The sequence below is a fragment of the Elephas maximus genome, chromosome X (assembly GCF_024166365.1).
Source record: "Elephas maximus indicus isolate mEleMax1 chromosome X, mEleMax1 primary haplotype, whole genome shotgun sequence".
Classification (NCBI taxonomy): Eukaryota; Metazoa; Chordata; class Mammalia; order Proboscidea; family Elephantidae; genus Elephas; species Elephas maximus.
The window spans coordinates 92,638,961-92,659,188 of NC_064846.1; the positions used below are offsets into that span (position 1 = coordinate 92,638,961).

The 20,228-nt window shown below is 38.7% G+C and overlaps 1 protein-coding gene across 3 annotated transcripts in view; it reads right to left on the minus strand.

The window, feature by feature from the left end:
* The window catches only part of UPRT (uracil phosphoribosyltransferase homolog), a 57,806-nt gene that overhangs the window by 23,418 nt on the left and 14,160 nt on the right, over positions 1 to 20,228 (minus strand). For all 3 annotated transcript variants that reach the window (XR_007515995.1, XM_049873321.1, XM_049873320.1), the window contains exons 2-4: positions 17,685 to 17,727; positions 14,809 to 14,878; positions 13,722 to 13,784 (exon numbers count right to left, since the gene is read on the minus strand). Coding sequence is in view for 2 of the 3 variants with exons in the window: in XM_049873321.1 (XP_049729278.1) it covers positions 13,722 to 13,784; positions 14,809 to 14,878; positions 17,685 to 17,727 (176 nt within the window). In the remaining variant the exon portion in view is untranslated. The remainder of the gene's footprint in view (positions 1 to 13,721; positions 13,785 to 14,808; positions 14,879 to 17,684; positions 17,728 to 20,228) is intronic.

The following is a 20,228-nucleotide window of genomic DNA, read 5'->3' on the forward strand; positions in this document are numbered from 1 at the left end:
AAATCGAACATGGAAACTGAAAAATACCTTTCTCAAAAACTGCTGGGTTATAGGGAATAAAGAAATTCACAGAATCAAAAGAGAATGAAAACACATCCTTCCAGAACCTTTGGCACACAGCAAAAGCTGTGCTCAGAGGTCAATGTATAGCAATGAATGCACACATCCAAAAAGAAGGGCCAAAATCAAAACATTAATCCTACAACTAAACAAAGAGAAAGAAAGCAGCAAAAGAAGACCTCAGGAACGAGAAGAAAGCCAATGATAAAATTAGAGCAGAATTAAATGAGATAGAGAGTACAGACAGAAACAATCAAATGAATTAATGAGACCAAAATCTGGTTCTTTGAAAAGACCAACAAAAATTCATAAACCACTGGCCAAATGGACAAAAGAAAAACAGGATAGGAAGCAAATAACCAGAATAAGAAATGAGATATGCAATATCACAACAGACCCAACTAAAATTAAAAGAAACATAACAGAATACTATGAAAAACTGAACTCCAACAAATTTGAACACCTAAAAGAAATGGACAAATTTCTAGAGACCACTACCTACCTAAACTAATGCAAACAGAGGTAGAACAAATAAATAAACCTATAACAAAAAACAGATTGCAAAAGTAATTAAAAAACTCCCAACCAAAAAAAAAAAAAAAAAAACATGGCCTTGACGGTTTCACTGGAGAATTCTGCCAAACTTTCAGAGAAGAGTTAACACCACTACTACTAAAGGTATTTAAGAGCATAGAAAAGGATGGAGTCTTCCTAAACTTATTCTATGAAGCCAGCACAACCCTGATACCAAAACCAGGTAGAGACACCACAAAAAAAAGAAAAGAAAATTACAGAGCAATAGCCCTCATTGTGAAAAACAACATGTCAAGATCTATCCTGCAGTACAACAGAGTCACTGATAGGATAATATCCTTACGCTTAAAAGGAAGACCAGTTAATATGACTATTATTCAAATTTATGCATCAACCACTAAGGCCACAGATGAAGAAATAGAAGATTTTTACCAACTTCTGCAGTCCAAAATTAATAGAACATGCAAGCAGGATGTGTTGATAATTACGGGTGATTGGAATGCGAAAGTTGGAAACAAAAAGAAGGGTTGGTAGTTGGAAAATATGGCCTCAGTGATAGAAATGATGGCATAAATCATGGTAGAATTTTGCTAGAACAACAACTTATTCATTGCAAATACCTTTTTTCGACAACATAAGTGGCGACGAAACATGTGGACCTCACCAGATGGACTACACAGGAATCACATCGACTACATCTGTGGAAAGAGATGATGGATAAGCTCCATATCATCAGTCAGAACAAGGCCAGGGGCTGACTGCGGAACAGACCATCAATTGTTCATATGCAAGTTCAAGTTGAAACCGAGGAAAATGAGAATAAGTCAATGAGAACCAAAGTATGACCTTGAATATAATCCCACCTGAATTTAAAGACCATCTCAAGAAAAGATTTGAACACTGATGACTGAAGACCAGACGAGTTGTGGAATGACACCAAGGACTCAAGGACATCATCCAAGAAGAAAGCAAGAGGTCATTAAAAAGACAAGAAAGAAAGAAAAGACCAAAATGGATGTCAGAAGAGACTCTGAAACTTGCTCTTGAATGTAAAGCAGCTAAAGCAAAAGAAGGAAATGATGAAGTAAAAGAACTGAACCGGAGATCTCAAAGGGTACCTGGAGAAGACAAAGTAAAGTATTACAATGACATGTGCAAAGAGCTGGAGATAGAAAACTAAAAATGAAGAACACACCCAACATTTCTCAAGCTGAGAGTACTGAAGAATAAATTCAAGCCTAGAGTTGCAATAGTGAAGGATTCCATGGGGAAAATATTAAACGACACAGGAAGCATCAAAAGGAGAGGGAAGGAATATACAGAGTCATTATACCAAAAAGAATTAGTTGACATTCACCCATTTCAAGAGGTAGCATATGATCAGGAGGAACCCATGGTACTGAAGGAAGAAGTCCAAGCGGCACTGAGGGCACTAGCGAAAAACAAGGCTCCAGGAGTTGATGGAATGTTGACTGAGATGTTTCAACATACGGATGTAGCACTGGAAGCACTCACTAGGCTATGCCAAGAAATGTGGAAGACACTTACCTGGACATCTGACTAGAAAACCAAAAAAAAAAACACAAACCAACTGCCGTCAAGTTGATTCTGACTCATAGCGACCCTATAGGACAGAGTAGAACTGCCCGATAGAGTTTCCAAGGAGCACCTGGAGGATTTGAACTGCTGACCTCTTGGTTAGCAGCTGTAGCACTTGACCACTATGCCACCAGGGTTTCCTCTGACTAGAAGAGATCCATATTTATGCCTATTCCCAAGAAAGGTGATCCCACCGAATGTAGAAATTATTGAACAATATATTAATATCACACATAAGCAAAATTTTCCTGACGATCATTCAAAAGTGGCTGTAGAAGTATATCGACAGGGAACTGCCATAAATTCAGGCCAGATTCAGAAGAGGACATGGAACCAGGGATATCATTGCTGATGTCAGATGGATCCCGGCCAAAAGCAGAGAATACAAGAAAGATGTTTACCTGTGTTTCATTGAGTATGCAAAGGTATTCGACTGTTTGGATCATAACAAATTATGGATAACATTGCAAAGAATGAGAATTCCAGAACACTTAATTGTGCTCATGAGGAACCTGTATATAGATCAAAAGGCAGTTATTCGAACAGGACAAGGTGTTACTGAGTGGTTCAAAGTCAAGAAAGGTGTGCATCAGGGTTGTAGCCTTTCACCATACCTATTCAATCTGTATGCTGGCTAAGCAAATCATCCAAGAAGCTAGACTATATGAAGAAGAATGGGACATCAGGATTGGAGGAAGGCTTAACCTTTCTTGCTGAAAGTGAAGAGGACTTGAAGCACACTTACTGATGAAGATCAAAGGCCACAGCCTTCAGTATGGATTACACCTCAACATAAAGAAAATAAAAAATCCTCAGAACTGGACCAATAAGCAACATCACGATAAACGGGGAAAAGATTGAAGTTGTCAAGAATTTCATTTTACTTGAATCCACAATCAACACCCATGGTAGCAGCAGTCAAGAAATCAAGGGACACATTGCATTGGACAAACCTGCAGCGAAAGACCTCTTTAAAAGTGTTGAAAAGCAAAGCTTTTACCTTGAAGACCAAGGTCCACCTGATCCAAGCCATGGCATTTTCAATTGCGTCATATGCATGTGAAAGCTGGACAATGAATAAGGAAGACCGAAGAATTCATACCTCTGAATTGTGGTGTTGGCAAAGAATATTGAAAATACCATGTACTACCAAAAGAACAAACAAATTCATCTTGGAAGAAGTACAACCAGAATGCTTTTTAGAAGCACGGATGGCAAGACTACATCTTCCATACTTTGAACATGTTATCAGGAGGGGTCAGTCCCTGGAGAAGGACATCATGCTTGGTAAAGTACACGGTCAATGAAAAAGAGGAAGACCCACAATCAGACAGATTGACACAGTAGCTGCAACAATGGGCTCAAGGATAAAAACGATTGTAAACAGGCCACAGGACTGGGCAGTGTTTCATTCTGTAGTGCACAGGGTCGCTATGAGTCAAAACCGACTCGACAGCACCTAACAAAAACAACAATCCCTCATGAACATAGATGCAAAAATGCTCAACAAAATTCTAGCCAATAGAATTCAACAACATGTCAAAAAATAATTCACCATGACCAAGTGGGATTCATACCACGTATGCAGAAATGGTTCAACATAAAAGAAACAATCAATGTAATCCATCACATAAATAAAACAAAACACAAGAACCACAAGATCTTATCAATTGATGCAGAAAAGGCATTTGACAAAGTCTAACACCCATTCATGATAAAAACTCTCAGCAAAATACAAATAGAAGGGAAATTCCTCAACATAATTAATGGCATTTATATAAAGCCAACAGCCAACATCATTCTAAATGGAGAGAATCTGAAAGCATGCCCCTTGATAACGAGAACCAAACAAGGATGCCCTTTATCACCACTATTATTTAACATTGTGCTGGAGGTCCTAGCCAGAGGAATTAGGCTAGATAAAGAAATAAAGGACATCCAAATTGGTAAGGAAGCAGTAAAAGTATTTCTATTTGCAGATGATATGATCTTTTACACAGAAGACCCTACAGAATCCAAAGTAAACTACGGGAACTAATAGAAGATGTCAGCAAAGTATCAGGATACAAGATAAGCATACAACAATCAGTTGGATTCCTCTACACCAACAAAGAGAATGTCAAAGACGAAATCACCAAATCAATACCATTTACGATAGCCCCAAGAAGATAAAATACTCAGGAATAAATCTAACCAGACACATAAAAGACCTATACAGGAGGTGGGGCCAAGATGGCGGAATACCCACATGCTTCCAGCGATCCCTCTTAAAATGAAGACCTGAAAAATCAGGTGAAATGATCATATTTATGACATGTTAGGAGCCCTGAACATCAAAGGCAAAGTTAGAAAATGGACTGAGTGGCAGGGGGAGAGAGAGGCAGTTCAAAAGGGGAGAGGAGCAGCCGGACCTGAATCGCTGGGATCTCTCAGGCAACATTCCCGTGAGCACCTGCAGCAGCTGGTTGTAGCATTTGGCCACAGTTTTCTCAGGGAGAAGCAGCCAGCTGAACAGCCTACTCACACCTCCAGAACCAGAGAAGAAGGGCACTATCGGCAAAAGCTAACTACTTGCGTATATTTTACTGCACCACCAGTGTCCAAGCCGGCTTCAGTGGCTGTTGATTTCCATGGGCCTGAGATAGGCCCATTCAAGTACCCTGAGCCATGCTCCCAGCCTTGGAGAAGAAATAAGTTCACGTCGGGGAAAAGATAATTTATGAGCTCCACTAACCAGGGGAGCTCAGGACAGAACCGGCTCCTGTCCAGGCAAAAACAGTCTGTGTACTCTGAATAACTTTCCCCCCTGCATGGACCTGTGTGGGCCTATTTCAGGAGAATAGGCCCTTGCTGGCAGAATGCAACGGTTTAAGCTGTGTAGTGGAGAGGTGGGTGTTTCATATTTGATACTGCTTTGCCTATTAAAGAGGGTCTTCACCTACCCACATCAGGGGCTTAAGGACTGGTGACTCGATTCAGGTCATCCAGCCACCCACGACAGGGGTCCAAGGATAACTGGTACCTCTTGGCCCTTACAAACAAAAGCATTGGGTGCCCATGGTCCATCTGTAGAACCCACCCACCTGTACGCTCTAGAGAACAGGCATGCGCTTTCCTCAGAGACACTTGGGGGGTGGTTGTCAGCCACCTGCCTTGTTCAGAGCATGACCCCATGCTGAAACCAGATACCAGCACATACACCAAACACCTCTGCACCTCTAAGACTGTATGACAGAGACTGTTTCACACGCTTGATGACCAGCTACCTGGACACCTGAGCTGAATCCACACAAGAGAAGTGAATGGACTCATAAGCTCATATACCTGAAAACAGCTCTAGCCGTCTGGTGACAGGATGTCAGAGTTCCAATGGTGAAAATAATCAAGCTAGCTCACTCAAGCAACCCATTTGGGCAAATCAAAACAAAACAAACCAAGAAAGAAGGATACTCTAAGCAAACATAGAATAAACTAATACAATAACTTATAGATGGCTCAAAGATAACAGTCGATATCAAACCACATAAAGAAACAGAACATGATTGTTTTCACAAGCTCTCAAAACAGAGAATCAAAAGATCTTCTAGATAAAGGTACCTTCCTGCAATTACCAGATGCATAACACAAAAGATTAATATACAGAACTCTTTAAGACATCAGAAAGGAGATCAGGCAATATACAGAACAAGCCAAGGAACACAGAACTAAAACAGCTGAAGAAATTAAAAAGGTTATTCAAGAACATAAGGAAAAATTTAATAAGCTACAAGAATCCATAGAGAGACAGCAATCAGAAACTCAGAACATTAATAATAAAATTAAAGAATTAGACAATTCGATATAAACTCAGAGGAGCAGAATTGAGTAAATGGAAAGCAGAATTACTGACCTTGAAGATAAAGCACTTGTCACCACTATATTTGAAGAAAAATGAGATAAAATAATTTAAAAAAATGAAAAAAACCCTAAGAATCACATGGGACTCTATCAAGAGAAATAACCTACGAGTGATTGGAGTACCAGGACAGGGAGGGATAACAGAAAATACAGAGAGAATTGTTGAAGATTTGATGGCAGAAAACTTCCCTGATATCATGCAAGATGAGAAGATATCTATCCAAGATGCTCATTGGACTCCACATAAGATAGATTTTTAAAAGAAAGTCACCGAGGTATATTATAAGCAAACTCACCAAAACCAAAGATAAAGAGAGAATTTTAAGAGCAGCTAGGGATGAAGAAAAATCACCTACAAAGGAGAGTCAATAAGAATAAGCTCGGACTACTCAGCAGAAATCATGTAGGCAAGAAGGCTATGGGATGACGTACATAAAGCATTGATAGAAAAAAAACTACCAGCCAAGAATCATATATCCAGCAAAACTGTCTCTCGAATATGAAGGTGAAATTAGGACATTTCCAGATAAACAGAAGTTTAGAGAATTCATAAAAACCAAACTAAAACTACAAGAAATACTAAAGGGAGTTCCTCTGTTAGAAAATCAATAACATCAGGTATCAACCCAAGACTAGAACACTGGACAGAGCAATCAGATGTGAACCCAGACAGGGAAATCACAAAAATAAACCCAGATAAAAAAAAAATGCTCAACATAGGGAAACAGTGACGTCACTATGTAAAAGAAATGTAGTCACAGTTCTTTCATATGGAGAAGAAAAGACGATACAAAGAAATAAAAGTTAAGTTTAAACTTAGAAAAACGGGTAAATATTAAGACAATCACAAAACAGACTATCTCACTCATAAATACAACAAAAATATAGAGACTAGGCAGAAACAATATAAACAACAATGAACGAGAGTAAAAGACAATATATAAAGATAAACTACTCAGCACAAAAAATAAAGTGGGAAAAAGAAACTGTCAACAACACGGAAAAAAAGACATCAAAATGACAGCACTAAACTCATACCGATGCATAATTACTCTGAATGTAAATGGGCTAAATGTACTGATAAAGAGACAAAGAGTGGCATAATGGATTAAAAAAAAACCACGATCTGTCTGTATGCTGCCTACAAGAGGCATGCCTTAGACTTAGAGACACAAACAAACTAAAACTCAAAGGATGGAAAAAAATATATCAAGCAAACTATAATCAAAAACGAGCAGGAACAGCAATATTAATTTCTGAAAAATAGACTTGAAAGTTAAATCCACCACAAAGGATAAGGAAGGACACTATACAAAGATTAAAGAGACAATATACAAAGAGGATATAACCATACTAAATATTTATGCACCCAATGACAGGGCTGTAAGATATATAAAAGAAACTCTAACAGCATTGAAAAGTAAGATAGAGAGCTCCACAATTATAGCAGGAGACCTCAACACACCACTTTCGGTGAAGGATGGGACATCCAGAAAGAAGCTCAATAAAGACAAGGAAGATCTAAATGCCACAGTCAACCAACTTGACCTTATAGACATATACGGAACACTCCACCCAACAGCAACCAAGTATACTTTCTTTTCTAGTGCAAATGGAACAAGCCTTAGTGGAACCCAAAACATCAAAACATTACACAGCATCTTCTCTGACCGTAAGACCATAAAAGCAGAAATCAAAAACAGAAAAGGCAGGGAAAAGAAATCAAACACTTCGAAACTGAACAATACCCTGCTCAAAAAAGACTGGGTTATACAAGATGTTGGCGATGGAATAAAGAAATTCACAGAATCCATAAGAATGAAAACACTTCCTATCAAAACCTTTGGGACACAGCGAAAGCAGTGCTCAGAGGTCGATTCATATCAATAAATGCACATATACAAAAAGAAGGGCCAAAATACAAAGAATTACCCCATACAGTTTGAAAAAATAGAAAGAGAGCGAAAAAAGAAAGCGTCAGCCACATGAAGAAAGGAAATAATAAAAATTACAGCAGAACTAAATGAAATAGAAAACAAAAAAAAAAAAACAATTGAAAGAGTAAACAAGACCAAAGGCTGGCTCTTTGAAAAAATTAACAAAATTAATAAACCACTGGCCAAAATGACAAAAGAAAAACAGGAGAGGAAGCAAATAGCCCAAATAAGAAATGAGATGGGTGATATTACAACAAACCCAACTGAAATTAAAAAAATCATATTGGATTACTATGAAAAATTGTACTCTAACAAATTTGAAAGCCTAGACGAAATGGATGAATTCCTAGAAACACACTACCTACCTAAACTCACACAAACAGAGGTAGAACAACTAAATAAACCCATAACGAAAGAAGAGATTGAAAAGGTAATCAAAAAATTCCCACCAAAAAAAAGCCCTGGCCCGGACGGCTTCGCTGCAGATTTCAACCAAACTTTCAGAGAAGAGTTAACACCACTACTACTAAAGGTATTTCAGAGCATAGAAAAGGATGGAATACTCCCAAAGTCATCCTATGAAGCCAGCATATCCCTGAAACCAAAACCAGGTAAAGACACCACACACACAAAAAAGAAAACTACAGACCTATATCCCTCATGAACTTAGATGCAAAAATCCTCAACAAAGTTCTAACCACTAGAATTCAACAACATACCCAAAAAAACATTCACCATGACCAAGTGGGATTCATACCAGGTATGCAGGGATGGCTCAACATTAGAAAAACAATTAATGTAATCCATCATATAAATAAATAAAGGACAAAAATCACATGATTTTATCAAATGAGGCAGAAAAGGCATTTGACAAAGTTCAACACCCATTCATGATAAAAACTCTCAGCAAAATAGGAATAGAAGGAAAATTCTTCCACATAATAAAGGGCATTTCTACAAAGCCAACAGCCAACATCATCCTAAATGGAGAGAGTCTGAAAGCATTCCCCTTGAGATACAAGGATGCCCTTTATCACCACTCTCATTCAACATTGTGCTGGAGGTCCTAGCCAGAGCAATTAGGTTAGATAAAGAAATAAAGGGCATTCAGATTGGCAAGGAAGAAGTAAAAATATCTCTATTTGCAGATGACATGATCTCATACACAGAAAACCCTAAGAAATCATCAAGAAAAGTATTGAGACTAATAAGAGTTCAGCAGAGTCTCAGGATACAAGATAAATATACAAAAACCAGTTGGATTCCTCTACACCAAAAAAAGAACATCAAAGAGGAAATCAGTGAATAAATAGCACTTACAATAGCCTCCAAGAAGATAAAATACTTAGGAATAAATCTTACCACAGATATAAAACACTTATACAAAGAAAACTACAAAACGCTTTTGCAAGAAACCAAAAGAGACCTAAGCATAAGTGGAAAAACACACTTTGCTCACGGATAGGAAGACTTAACATTGAAAAAATGTCTATTCTACCAAAAAGCATCTATACATTTAATTCAGTTTTGATCCAAATTCCAATGACATTCTTTAATGAGATGGAGACACAAATCACCAACTTCATATGGAATGGAAAGAGGCCCCACATAAGTAAAGCATCACTGAAAAAGAACAAAGTGGGAGGCCTCACTCTACCTGATTTCAGAACCTATTATACTGCCACAGCAGTCAAAACACCCAACTACTGGTACAACAACCGATACATAGACCAATGGAACAGAACTGCGAATCCAGACATAAATCCATCCACATATGAGCAGTTGATATTTGACAAAGACGTCAAATCAGTAAAATGGGGAAAAGACAGTCTGTTTAACAAACAGTGCTGGCATAACTAGATATCCATCTAAAAAAAAAAAATGAAACAAGACCCATACCTCACACCATGCACAAAAACGAACTCAAAATGATCAAAGACTTAAATATAAAATCTAAAACGACAAAGATCATGGAAGAAAAAATAGGGACAATGTTAGGAGCCCTAATACATGGCATAAAGAGTATACAAAATATTACTAAAAATGCAGAAGCAAAACTAGATAACTGGGAGCTCCTAAAAATCAAATACCTATGCTCATCCAAAGACTTCACCAAAAGAGTAAAAAGATTACCTACAGACTGGGAAAAAGGTTTTAGCTATGACATTTCCAGTCAGCGTCTGACCTCTAAAATCTACATGACACTGCAAAAACTCAACTACAAAAAGACAACCCAATTAAAAAATGGGCAAAAGATATGAACAGGCACTTCACTAAAGATGACATTCAGGTAGCTAACAGATACACAAGGAAATGCTCACAATCACTAGCCATTAGAGAAATGCAAATCAAAACTACAATGAGATTCCATCTCACTCCAAGGCTGGCATTAATCCAAAAAACACAAAATAATAAATTTTGGAGAGGTTGTAGAGAGACTGGAGGACTTATACACTGCTGGTGGGAATGTAAAATGTACAACCACTTTGGAAATCAATTTGGCGCTTCCATAAAAAACTAGAAATAGAACTACCATATGATCCAGCAATCCCACTCCTTGGAATATATATCCTAGAGAAATAAGAGCCTTTACACGAACAGATAAATGCACACCCATGTTCATTGCAGCACTGTTTACAATAGCAAAAAGAGAGAAGCAACCAAGGTGCCCATCAACGGATGGATAGATAAATAAATTATGGTATATTCACACAATGGAATACTATGCATCGATAAAGAACAGTGAGGAATCTGTGAAACATTTCATAACATGGAGGAATCTGGAAGGCATTATGCTGAATGAAATTAGTCCGTTGCAAAAGGACAAATATTGTATAAGACAACTATTATAAGCACTTGAGAAATAGTTTAAACAGAGAAGAAAATATTCTTTGGTCATTACAAGAGGGGGGAGGGAGGTAAGGAGAAAGGGGAGTATTCACTAATTAGATAGCAGACAAGAACTACTTTAGGAGAAGGGAAAGATAGCACACAATACAGAAGAGGTCAGCACAACTGGACTAAACGAAAAGCAAAGAAGTTTCCTGAATACACTGAATGCTTCAAAGGCCAGCGGAGCAGGGGCGGGGGTTTGGGGACCATAGTTTCAGGGGACATCTAAGTCAATTGGCAAAATAAAACCTATTAAGAAAACATTCTGCATCCCACTTTGCAGAGTGGCGTCTGGGGTCTTAAAGGCTAGCAAGAGGCCTTCTAAGATGCATCAATTGGTCTCAACCCACCTGGAGCAAAAGAGAATGAAGAACACCAAGGGTAAAAGTTAATTACGAGCCCAAGAGAGAGAAAGGGCCACATAAACCAAAGACTACATCAGCCTGAGACCAGAAAAACTAGATGGTGCCCAGCTATAACCGATGACTGCCCTGACAGGGAACACAACAGAGAACCCCTGAGGGAAGGAGAGCAGTGGGATGCAGACCCCAAATTCTCATAAAAAGACCAGACTTAATGGTCTGACTGAGACTATAAGGACCCTGGTGGTCATGGTCCCCAGAGCTTCTCGTAGCCCAAGACAGGAACCATTCCCAAAGTCATCTCTTCAGATAGGGATTGGAATGGACAATGGGATAGAAAAAGATGCTGGTGAAGAATGAGCTTCTTGGATCAAGCAGACACTTGAGACTATGTTGGCATCTCCTATCTGGAGGGGAGATGAGAGGGCAGAGGGGGTCAGAAGCTGGCGGAATGGACACGAAAAGCGAGAGTGGAGGGAAGGAGCGGGTTGTCTCATTAAGGGGAGAGCAATTTGGAGTATATAGCAAGGTGTATATAAATTTTTGTGTATGAGAGACTGACTTGATTTGTAAACTTTCGCTTAAAGCAGAATAAAAATTAAAAAAAAAGAAGACATTCAGGTAGCTAACAGATACATGAGGAAATGCTCACAATCATCAGCCATTAGAGAAATGCAAATCAAAACTAAAATGAGATGCCGTCTCACCCCAACAAGGCTACCATTAATCCAAAAAACACAAAATAGTAAATGTTGGAGAGGTTGTGGAGAGACTGGAACACTTACACACTGCTGGTGGGAATGTAAAATGGTACAACCACTTTGGAAATCGATTTTGCACTTCCGTAAAAAGCTAGAAATAGAAGTAGCATAGGATCCAGCAATCCCGCTCCTTGGAATACATCCTAGAGAAGTAAGATCTGCCACATGAATAGATACATGCACACCCATGTTCATTGCAGCACTGTTCATAATAAAAAACAAACCAAACCCTATGCTGTCATAGTAGCAAAAAGAAATAACACAGGTGCCCATCGATGGATGAATGGGTAAACAAATTATGGTATATTCACATAATAGAATACTACTCAAGGATACAGAACAACGATGAATCCAAGAAACATTGCATAACATGGAGGAATCCAGAAGGCATTATGCTAAGTGAAATTAGTCAGTCAAAAAAGGACAAATATTGTATAAGACCACTATTATAAGAACTCAAGAAAAGGTTTAAACACAGAAGAAAACATTCTTTGATAGTTACGAGGGTGGGGAGGGAGCGAAAAAAAGGGAGAGAGGTATTCACTAACTAGACAATAGATAAGAATTATCTTTGGTGAAGGGAAGGACAACACACAATACAGGGGAAGTCAGCACAACTGGACTAAACCAAAATCTATGATGTTTCCTAAATACAACCAAGCACTTCATGGGACAGAGTAGCAGGGGCAGGGGTCTGGGGACCATGGTTTCAGGGGACATCTGGGTCAATCGGCATAACAAAGTTTATTTAGAAAATGTTGTGCATCCCACTTCGGTGAGTGGAGTCTGGGGTCTTAAAAGCTAGTGAGTGGCCATCTAAGGGGCATCAACTAGTCCTAACCCACGTGGAGCAAAGGAGAATGAAGAACACCAAAGACATAAGGAAAATATGAGCTCAAGAGACTGAACCCAGAGGGCAACATAAACGAGAGACTCCATCAGCCTGAGACCAGAAGAACTAGACGGTGCCTGGCTACTACCAAGACCACCCCGACAGGGAACACAATAGAGTCCCTGACAGAGCAGGAGAAGAGTGGGGTGCAGAACTCAAATTCTAGTAAGACGACCAGACTTAATGTTCTGAGACTGGAGGGACCCCAAAAGACACGGCCCCTGGACTCTCTGTTAGCCCAAAACTAAAACCATTCAGAAGCCAACTCTTCATACAAAGATTAGACTGGACTATAAGGCATAAAATGATACTAGCGAAGACTGTGCTTCTTAGCTGAAGTAGATCCCAGAAAAAGCTGAAGTAGATACAAGAGCCTAAATGGGCAATTCCTGTCTGGAGATGAGAAGGCAGAAAGGGACAGAAGCTGGTTGAATGGACACGGGAAATATGGAGTAGAAAGGAGGAGTGTGCTATCACAATATAGGGATAGCAACTAGGGTCACATATCAATGTGTGTATAAATTTTTGTGAGAAGCTAACTTGAACTGTAAACTTTCACCTAAAGCACAATAAAAAAAAAAAGTTGGCTTGTCCATGGGGGCATGCCACTAGGGAAGATACAGTTAAAATTAGCTGAACTCAACAACACATCAGCCATGACTGCAAGGCATCATGAGGACAGACAACACAGGCGGTGAGATTTAAGTTAAAACTGCCTGCAATTATTACAGACAAGCCCACTGTTTCTATGTATGAAAAGAGACAAAATGGAAACATGCAAACCTACCACTTCTCATTATGCTGACCCCGCAGTTTCCCTTCTCAAATTTCACTCCTTCATATTTGTACCCTGTTGAGGGGGAATAAAACCAAAGAATTTACCTTTCATCACTGGAACAACCTACTTACTTTATAAGTTACCTATAGTTTAAATCAGACACAGTGTATAACACCTTAGGTTCCCTGCGAAAGTAATGAAATTAGTCATGCTTTTTCATAGTTAACTTCTTAATTCTTCATAAAAACCTGTGGCGACAATTGGGAAAGGTGGGCTTCATCAAGTGAGAATGGGTCTTATTGTAGCATGATATTCATACACAGTCCTCCAGTCGAATTCAGAGGAGAATCATCGCACTCAGAGAATGCTATAATTCTCATGAATTCAAAACGGAACCCCACTGTGAGCCACAGCAGAGAGCCTCCTCACTTCATCCCTTTTTATGAGCTTTGATTCTTCCTCAAAAGCAGAGGAGAGGCTGAAGTAGTTACCAAGACATGCTCAAACCTTGGTCTCATCTTGAATTTGTGTCAATTATAATGCAACAAGCTCAGCCCTCAATTTTCAGAAAGTCAACCCATTGAATAGAACAATTTTCCATTATTTACTAAAGGACCAAATCAGGACTTCAAAACTGATATAGGGATCTTTGGCTGCTTTCTTTTAAATAGTAAAACAAAGTACCTTTTCAATTCTTATTGCTTTTCTTTGTTGTGTTTTATTTGTTTGAGGTCTCATCTTTTAACTGGAATTTCAATGCCAAATCATCTGTTAACGCCAGCAGCTTCCCCACAGAGGAAAATAAGCTGCCAGAAATTCTTAACTCTGATCCCAGTGGACCATCATAAGAGGAAATACCTGCATGCTGAAGAATATTAATTAACCTTTAACTTGAACTGACAAGCAAGCCATTACCAAAAAGTCACCCGCTTCTTATCTAAATGTTTCCATGTTTATTAAGATGTTAAAAAGAACAGCTCCATCTAGACTCCTCATTTTGCATGTTGATTTTAATCAGTCTGCTTTCCTTCCATTTTCCCCCAAGTCCATCTCAGAATTCTTATGAGGAAAATATGAGAGTAAGGGCCCTGGGTACCTGTTGGAGTGGTTACCATGCATTCTTTATACGGCAGCTGATTCAATCCCTCTTCCACAACAAGTCTGATCTAGAGAATCAAAGAAAGAATAAGTTGAGAACCTCTTGTTAGTTGTTAGCCTCATGAGTTGAACACTAGGCAGAGTCAGTAGCATGCTAGGCAAGACTGTAGCTTTTGGAGATAGGAAGTGGCTCCCCATCCACTTATTAGATGCAGGGATTCTCCAAACGCCAGGCTGCTTGCTGCTAGGTATCACCCTCTTTTAAGAACATAATAGCCACCAAAATATTGAAGTATGCCTTCTGATTCTCATTTCATCCAGGCTATATTATGAGAAATGCAAAATTACAAGTGGCAAGTCATGACAGGCACCCTTGGAAGTAATATACTCCTGGTTACTCTGGAAATAGTGTTCATTGGGAACTGCTTGGCCTTGTTTAGTACCTTTGAAACTGCTAAGCTGGATTCCTTTGAATAAAGGACCACCACAATGTAAATAAAGCCTAAAACTTCCTATTTAAATTAGTGGATGGGCTGAACCAATTTAAGTAGGATCCAGTCAAATACGCTAGAACTTCTCAGTTAAAGAAAAGGCTCCCAACAATCTTGAGGTGTGGTACAGAGGAAAGAATCACTCAGAACTACTAAGAATAGCCTCCAAAAACCGCACACAGTATTTCCAAGAGCAACCAGAACCTACTACAATGCACATTTTCCCCAATCAATATTACATTATTGTTTGAGAATCAGGAACAGAAGGGAGAATTGCCAGGCCCCATGGTCTGTTATTGCAACGCTCTGCTGCAATTAAAAAGGGTCAGCGCTAAATGGTTCAGCACTCCTGTCAGCGTGCAGCAACAGAGGGCCCAAGAACCTTATGAATACTGTGTGTGTGCAGACACACATGCACACCCACCCCAAGCCACCATCTTCTGTGGAGATATAGGTCTCTTATTAGCAAATTACAAGGGTAGAAGAGGATTCTTTAAAGAGCTTAGCTCTCCTCCCCCTAGAAACACTCCTCTAAGAGTCTTTACCTCCCACCTTACCCCCTGCAACCCTGGGACAGAAATAACAATGTATCCAAGCCTTATAGGAAAAGAGTAAACCAGAAACAGAGTGACTAAAATGTAGAGAACCCAAGGATCTGAGGGCCAGGGAAGCCAACCGTGGCAAATTCAGCACAAAATTAATGTCAGTTATAATGAGATTCTTGTAGATGAGATAGCATGCTAGAAATTCTCAACACTGGAAACCTAAACAGCTCCAGTCCCTATTCCCACGACAAAGGGCCATCCACTCCCTTCCCCCACGCAAAATATCAGAACCTCTGAGCTAACTGCAGAGAACACAGAGGTCCAAATTACTGTTCTTTCAGCTAAATTATGCCCTAGGTCCTTATTATCTCATTTAACAAAGATATAATATCTGCCCTTTCAGGGAAGCATTTACAAGAACCATGTACTTAACTCATGCTTTCTGTAAAAAAAGGCCACAAGGAAAGCAAAAGAAAGAAACGATACATTTTTTTACCAGTGGCCACCAAGATCCCTCCTCCCCAGAATGTATTAAGTCACAAGTTCCTTCCTCTCTGAATCTGATCCTTTGGTTTCATGAAAGCATAAAAGAATGACCTAACTATTAGTCCAAGAAAGTCAACTACATTTATCTTGGTATAATCCAAGGTTTATTACTGACCCTGGAGGCTCAAATAATTTTTTTAAATAAATTGGTCTTTGAACCAAGAATATTTAATGCCAAAAGTAGGAGTTATCTACACTCATTTGGAATAAATTCCCCAAGTAGAAGCTAAATTAAAAGTTTTTCTCACATTCCCTTTAATAACCTATCTTCTACTCTCTGATTATACCTGAGACGTTAATAAGCTACATTTCTTTCTTTCCCAAACTAAATACTGGCAACAGTATTTTGATTGTATGCCCCACAAAAGTCAGAACCATGTCTGTATTCTTTACTGCTGTATCCCCTTCCCCTGAACAGAGCCTAGCAAAGTGCCTGACACATGTGAGTTTGGTATGTATTTCATGAATGAACATCAATAACCACAGCAGAAAATGTGCCAACCTCATTCCAAGCACTGAGCATGATGATTAGATATAAACAAAAGAAGGAAACACAGTGCTTACCCTGAAGAAAAACCAATTTGGCTTGAGATCTTCTCAGATTATACTAGACAGAATTGGGCTTGGTCAATTCTAATAAGAAGTCCATTAGGAAAGTACAGACAGTCCAACTTAGTATTTCACATGTGAGGATAGTACAGAAAAAACTAGGCAATTTAAAAATCCCTTCATGTAAACTGGTAGTACAGTGGTTAAGGACTCAGCTGCTACCCAAAAGGTTGGCAGTTTGAATCCACCAGCTGCTACTTGGAAACCCTATGGGGAAGTTCTACTCTGTCCTATAGGGTTTCTATGAGTCAGAATTGACTTGCCAGCAAAGTGTTTGGGTTTTTTGTTTTTTTTTTCATGCAAACCTCAAGAAAATATTAGTCTTTATGCAGTAGCTGGATACCACAAAGGTTAACTGCTAGTCTCTTTGCATCTTTGCTTTTCTTTTAATGCATACTTCGCTTCATTACCCTAAGATGAGGCATTTAAAGGTTGCCAAGGACCAGATTACAAAGAGCCACTTGAGAAGTAGTGGTACCTGAGGACTACAGGGAATGAATTTGTGGGCAATGGTTTGGGATGAAAGGGTATTGACAAAGAGGTTTAGTCACCATCTCAGAAGCCTAACAAGATAATAGTTATTTAGTATAATTTCTCTCACTCCCAGAATGCTCTAGAACAAAAAAGCCCCCTGGCCTTTTGTACCAGGTACAATGAAATAAAAATGGAAAGCCTCCACCTACCAAACGATCCGCAGAAAACATGAAGTCCCCTCTACTGGCTGTCCTAAAAAAAAGCAGCACAAGTTTTAGTCTAAATAGAGCTTTAAGGTAAAATATTACTTAAGACATATAGTAATACTTATATTAAGACCTATTACATACTAAAAGCTTGAAAGCCTATGTATACAGACTTACTTAGGCAAGATATTTTTCAATAGGATATAAGAATCTAAATGGATTGATTAGATGAATATTATTGGAAAATGCTTATTTGATATCAACACTAAGGGACAGGAATTGAAAAGATCAGCGGTCCCCCACATATTATTTAACTAAGAGATGAAAAGAAGCTCCCCCTGGAAAATGGCAGTAAGCCCATAGCTCAAGTTAAGAGGGCACTTCACAGTAAGAAAACCAGGTTCTCCCATCCTTCCCCTCAGTTCACCTTGATCTAAAACCCATATGACCAAGGTAAGTAACCCATCAACTTGATTTCTAATACTTTTTAGAATAAGAATGGGTACCAACAAACACATAGATCTTCTACTTTTGCCATTATTTCAAGAATGAGTAACCTACTTTCCAAGATGTCTTTCTCAAACTACTGATAATTATTTCCTTTTGCCTGTTTTTCAATCAAGTATTTCGTTCCTTAGATATTTCTGCCATTTTCTCATGTATTTCCTTCTAGTCTCTACTTTCAGATCCTGGGGTACCCAAGTAATAATAATTTGGGGTTGTGGGTACCTACTCACAAGGAGCCCTGGTGGCACAGTGGTTAAGTGCTGGCTGCTAACCGAAACGTTGGCAGTTTGAACCCACCAGCCTCTCCTCAGGAGAAAGATGTGGCAGTCTGCTTCTGTAAAGATTTACAGCCTTGGAAACCTTATGGGGCAATTCTCCTCTGTCCTACAGGGTCACTATAAGTTGGAATGGACTCGATGGTAATGGGTTTTGGCTTTTTTCCACAACACACAAGCTGTTAACCAGCCAAAAAGGGAACGTTAAAAGGATGATTTTTTTTTTTTCTGTAGGTAAAAATCTAGTATTGTTCCTCTTTCTGCTCTGCAAAAGCTAAATTGATCTGACAGGACTGATATACAGTTGATGTACTTAAAAATCATCATCTGCCTATCCACTGCATTCCTAAAATATTCCCCAATACAGCATCGAAATGGCATATTCAAGCACATATTCTCTCTCTTATTTTTCAAGCTGCATTCACTTTCTCTCACAGGGAAAAGCAATCAAATATCTCTGACACAAATGGCATTAGGTTTCTTATGAGTAACCACAGTTTTATCATATTACATATATTAACTCTCTAAAATATAGATGATAATTGAGCGATAGTAAGAATATGGGTCTGTATTCTTTATGTATAAATATTCTGTAAACTATACACACACGGAAAGAGAGAGAGAGAGCCCATTTAAAATAGGCTCTATTTCATCTGTGGCTTTCAAATGAGACTATACTATAACACCAGCACCTTTCATTCCTATAATTAATCTTCACGACATGCTTGTCAAGGAAGTAAAAGGCAGTGAACTACCAAAAAATACTGAAGCCCATTGTTCTGTTTGCTAGACCTATATAAACTTGTCTAGAGGCAGCCAAAATACCATTTTTCAATAGGGTGGAAAAGTCTGGATTATTCTTGAAGAAATATCCAATAATATATCTTGGGAACACATCTGATTTTTTTTTTTTGTACTTCTGAACAATTACACGTCAATTTATTACACAGAAAAGTTAGTTTCAGGTAAAGTGATCGGAGCCACCCAAGTCTATCATTTTACTTTTGAATCAGACATTTTAACATCTTTCACACCCTCCCAAAGAATGTCAGCCTCAGCTGATAACCTTTGCTTAATAAACACCTTCTCTGCATTCAAATGACACACACATTACGAGAACCTATATGAACTGTCATCTCTTGACAGCTATTTGACCTCCGATTAAAAACATTCACTGTTTCAAGGCATCACAGTACAAACAGTAATTACTAATCTATCTCCTGCTGTTTTAGACAGACTTCAGATCCATACTGTTTACTTTAAATCAATTAAACAATTAAAGCACAGCTAGAGTACAATAAGTTGATTGCATTTTTTAAAAATCCACAGTGGCCTTCAATATTCACATTTAAATTCTTAGCTTTCTTAATACTAGAGTTTCATAAAGCAGACATTTACTTGTCTCACCAATCAAGCTGCACATTTTAAGCCTGACACTGGGCTAAATTATTTGTTAATAAAGACGTTTTAATGTAAACCAGGCCCTAGGTCTTATTTGCTCCACACCTTTTACATCAAATCATAACTCCATTCACTTTTGTCTCAAAACCACCAAACAATCTTTTCTACTAGAAACAAAGCTTTGAAAGACATTTTAATCATCTTCTGATTGCCAGTTGCCATCAAATCAATGCCAATTCCTGGCGACACCATGTGGGTCAGAGTATAACTGTGCTTCACGGGGTTTTCAATGGCTGATTTCTAAGTAGATTTCTTCCAAGACATCTCTGGGTAGACTTCAACTGCCAACCTTTAGGTTAGGAGC